This window comes from Cicer arietinum, chromosome 7 (assembly GCF_000331145.2).
Source record: "Cicer arietinum cultivar CDC Frontier isolate Library 1 chromosome 7, Cicar.CDCFrontier_v2.0, whole genome shotgun sequence".
NCBI lineage: Eukaryota > Viridiplantae > Streptophyta > Magnoliopsida > Fabales > Fabaceae > Cicer > Cicer arietinum.
Genome location: NC_021166.2, coordinates 7,717,102 through 7,722,230, shown reverse-complemented (window position 1 = coordinate 7,722,230; position 5,129 = coordinate 7,717,102). Strand labels below are relative to the sequence as shown.

The window sequence follows — 5,129 nt, the reverse complement described above, 5'->3', positions numbered from 1 at the left end:
ATTCCTGCTTTTTGAATCCGCCTATCAGAGTACATAAACAATTCAGTATGGTGATCACAATAAACAAAATATCAGTCATACAGCACTGTACGCGCCAAATTTATAAGTTATTACAAGAGAAATCTATATTATATTTAACAATGAAGCCATATCTTTCTCTAAACGCAAAAATTAAAATCTACATTATATTTAATGCCCACATATCACTAGTACTAAACCATTGTCATTTAAAAACAATGGCTTGAAGAAACAACACAATGTACAGAAATTTACATCACTCACAAAATATATATCATTTACAAGAATAACTATCATTTATCAACTCATCTATAGAGTTTCCCAAAGATAACTGTTGCCACCTATTAATATATCCCCTTGACGAATCCCTCTTGTAGGAGATTATGGAACACTACAAAATATTTAATATGGTATGATAGAAATATGCATAATGCAGATTTTACTTTATCCATGCTTAAAAAGGAAATGAATTAGTTCTACAATTTTTCACAGTATCACAGACCAAAAATACGGGGCATCCTTCCAAACCATCCCATATAGTGCCACATGATTATAAACTATATCAGAAGAAAGTAAATTCTTAACTCCTTGCACGATTAATATAACCCTACTAATAACACAAAGTTTAAGAAACAAAAAAAAAAAAACTGAAATAAAGAAAGGGGTAAATTTTGGTTGTGTCTTCTTACCCTTTTTAACAATGATTCTCTTGTGGGTGTCTTGGTGTAGATCACGGAACCACGACGAGTAAACGAACGGTTGGCTTTACGATCCTAAATTCAAAAATGAAACATCAAAGTTAACAAATCAGATATCCAGTGTGATAAAAAATTAAAAAAAAAAAAAAAAAAAAAAAAGTGAAGTCAAAATTTGGCCCTTATTCTCCCTCTTAACCTTGAAATTGGAAGAAAATTGGTGGACTTACTATGAGGGACTGAACGAGAGGGACAATTTCGACAAGGTCGTTGAAGAGGTCACGATCTAAATTGGAATTAGGTGTGGAAGCGGCGGCGGCGGAGGATTGCGTGGAAAGCCATGAATCTGGATCGGCGAAGTCTGAAGTGTTTTGCAAGTCTGCGAAATGCTGCATTGTTGTTGTTTATGACAGTTGAAGAAGAGTAGAACGGTGACTTTATCAGTTGCAGAGAGATACAGAGAGATAGAGAGATAGAGAGAGAAAGAGAGAGAGTAAATTAAAGTTTGAAAACGGCTCATTTGGTTTCGATATTCATAAACAACGGATATCATATCACTCTCTAAATTTTCCCAAATTACTAACTTAACCCTTCAACATTCGGCCGAATCGATACTGCTCTAGTTTAGTCATCGCATTACTATTCTATCAATCAACTAAACTATTATTGGTTCATTATTGTTTTTATGGTGTTTCTTTTTATTTTTTTCATAGAGTTATTATTTTACGCTCTTTTCTTTTCATACAAAAAATCTTACAAATATTATTTTTATAATGCTTATATTTTTTATAAGATAAAAAAAAAATTAGTTATGTTTTTTAGTAAATGTGAAGTCAAATACTTTTACTTAGTAATCCAAATTGAAATTAGCACTTCCAATTGCCTTTGAAATTTTTTGTCAAAAATTTGTGCTTGAAAGATATTCATCGTTCAAAATATTATTCCATCTCATCTTTAATATATGAAAACAGTTCTTAAAAAACACAAAGATAAAGAAATTCATTTAAATTCTGTCCAAATAAAATAAAATATTTAATGCTTTAAAAATAGTATAATGTTAATTCAATTATACCTATAATATTAAATATTTTATTTTTACTGCGTGATTTTTTAATAAATATACATATCACATTAAATATAAATATAAATATAAATATAAATATAAATATAAATATAAATATAAATATAAATATAAAAAGAAAATAAGCTAAATGGCAAAAAGTGGTATAGCTATTAAGAAATAATGATCAGGAAAAATGTCTAAAACAAGTTTCAATAAAAAATAGTAATTGAAAAATTAATATATATTTTTTAATTAGATATATATCAATTTTTTTACTATTATTATTATTTAGTTTTTTATATTTTCATTTTAGATCGAGCATTATGCTTTGATAGTTTAAGAAAATTAAAACAATAAAGAGATCGCGACTCTTTCTATCAAAAATTATATTATTTATTTAAAAAAAACATGATTTGTTTTTTTAGTTGATATATATTTGTTCTACAATAGATAGAGAATACAAATAATGTTAAAGTATCTTTTTTCTCTTATATTTCTCATGTTTCAAATTCTAAAAATCACATTTCTTTATATTTCAATCTTCAATATCTTTCACTTTATTTTCTTATTTGATTAGTTTCAAGGATCCTAATAAAAAAATTATTAGGATCAAGTATAATTATAAATCATATAACCTGTATGTATTATATCTATAAACCTTTTTAATACGTACATTTGATTGAATTTTATAAAATATATCATGTAAAATTTACAAATAATTTAAAATTTAATTAGATGTATGAATATAATTTACCAATAACTTAACAAATATGACATTATGATGTATGTATAAAGTTGATTGAATCATATAGAATATATTAAGAATTTATGATGTATGTATAAACTTCTAGCATTTTCTTCTAGTATCCCGGATCGACACTAAATCTTATACCCAATGAAAACCTAACGTTATATTACTACTCCGAGAGATAGACAATAAAAATAAATTATTTACCCTAATAATGACATCGGCTAGAGTTTTCTAGATCACTAATATGTTTAAAAAACTTGAAAATAAATTCTGAAAACAAATATATTTTCAAAAATTCAAACTTTATATTCCAAAATTTTTAAAGTTTGAGTTTTTTTAAAAAAAACTGTAAAATTGATTTTTTTTTTAATTAAAAAGTAGGGTATGAATATAATTTGGTGGATATAGAGTAAAATTTTCCTATTGAATTTTGTGTTGTAGAAATTCGATCTACGTGGCCCAACAACCTATAATCTCTGGGTTGGTCTTCAGCGTGTTGTTGATGTTATACACCGAACAGGGCCCATATTTTAGGACGCCATCTTTTTTACATTTTCAATCATATGCTTAAAATTGTATTTTTGTATGATAGTTAGAACTACACATGAGAATATTTTTAAATTTTAATCAAATATTGAAAGACTTAGATAAGAATTTAGAACTAATGTGGAAACATTATTGTGAAATTTATTTAAAATATGATAAATATTATAAATCTAATTTTGAAATTTTATATATCAAGAATTATTTTTGACTAAAAAATTTATATCAAGAATTAAAATTCATTACAAAAGTTTTGATATTGAATTTGTTTGAAGATTTCAATTAGTTTCGAATTTATCAAATAATTTTAATCCATTATCCATATTATTGTTGCCTTTATACATAGACATTTTTTATTAGATGTTTGAGATTATTAAAATTTTATTTGTAATATATTTTATCAAAAATAGCTCAAATAATTTTGATATGAATTATATCATTAATAATTTTTAAAAACTCTTAATTATGAGCACATTATTAATGAATTTGTAGGAAAAAACACAGACAGTTTTTTTCTAAAAGTAAAACATAAATTTTGTTAATCAAATTGAACATCGTTCCGAGACCAATTATTAGAAGGCAAAATCAAACAAGAACTTTAATTCTTTTTGTTTTTATAAGAGACGAGAACCTAAATTCTAAAATACATAAAGTCTATTGTGTTCAACACATGGTAAATGTTAAATGGAGAATTGAGAAGTCGCAATATCTATCTCTTTCAGTTACAACTATTTGTTTGATTATGTAGTCTCATTTTAACTATATATATATGGTCTCGACGTTGTACAAATAAATTATATGTTTATTTGGTGTTAGTCTTGTTTGAAAACCGTATGTATATATGGTTGAAGTTAATAAACAACCAAACAAAAACATATAAATGATATATATGTGTAATGAATTTGTATTTTATTGTAGTCATTGATGACACAACATTCACACGGTAATTGATTGTTTATTGAATGGTCCAAATATCAAACATATTTTGATTTTTTTTTAACAAAAGATTTTCAAATTTGATATTCAAACTGTTCAATCTTGATTATATGGTCACACAGTCACTGACTGCGTAAATGTGTGCAGTCAATGACCACAAAGAATTAGAATTCATGTGTAACCTATTGCAAATTCCAAACCTTTTTACTCTTAGGGTGGAATGTGGAAAGTCACATCAAGAAGAATGTCATTATTCTAGTACAAAGAGTATTTCAAATCCTTTTGCCCTGGACTTCTTTTGTGTAGTGTGTGACATGTCGAAAATTCTGGTACTCCATGTTTCACTTTCATTGTGTGATAAGATGCATATGAATTGTGGTCATATCAATTCTTTTTGGCATTACCATATTAATAATTCAATAGCATATACATATGTTGGTTTATACTTGGTAAAACTGTGCTTGATCAGGTTGGAGCTAGTCCTGCAATATTCCCCCTTTCTCACTCACTAATTGAGAATATGTTTTTGTCTCCATGAAGAGATAGACTTTATACAATTCTCTGTACTTTGGGAGGGAAAAATATCCTAGCCCCACATCCATTGAATTCAACATTGAGAAGCTGGTTGCTAGGATTAGGTCTAGTCTAGTGTGACCACAAGTATCACACACAACATTTTGATCACGACAAGACAAATTAAATTTTTATGTAAAATTTGATTTTTATTTAAAATTAAAAGTTTGAAATATGAATTGTCTTGTTTTTTATCGGATGATTCACTATGTATCTAATTATGAGATGGAACAAAAATTTACAATTGTCAAGTAAAAGGTAATAAACTACTAAAATTACGAGAAAGATTTATATAATCACAACTACAAATTTAAATTATTTCAACACATACAAATAAAAAGATATTTTTTATTATTATTTAAAAAAATATAAGTACTATGCTCATGTCTTGGTTATTAAGTACTATGATCATGTCTTGGTTATTGAATTCAATGCCATTAATTAATGAAATTTGACTTTGGTGCTATTTGTGCCAAATTGGGATTTTGTAGTTGAGCCACCTAATACAGAGAAGTTAGAACCTCGTCCAAATAGGATCTGGATTCCCTAC

At 26.5% G+C, this 5,129-nt stretch overlaps 1 protein-coding gene across 1 annotated transcript in view; it reads right to left on the bottom strand.

Annotated features, from left to right (window-relative positions):
* Positions 1–1,258, bottom strand: part of LOC101506674 (protein MICROTUBULE BINDING PROTEIN 2C) — a 3,265-nt gene extending 2,007 nt beyond the window's left edge. The window contains exons 1-3 of the mRNA XM_073370695.1: positions 944–1,258; positions 708–791; positions 1–21 (exon numbers count right to left, since the gene is read on the bottom strand). The exon at positions 1–21 is cut by the window's left edge and continues 324 nt beyond it. Coding sequence (XP_073226796.1) covers positions 1–21; positions 708–791; positions 944–1,108 — 270 coding nt within the window. The 5' untranslated portion in view covers positions 1,109–1,258. The remainder of the gene's footprint in view (positions 22–707; positions 792–943) is intronic.
* Between the last annotated feature and the right edge of the window lie 3,871 nt (positions 1,259–5,129).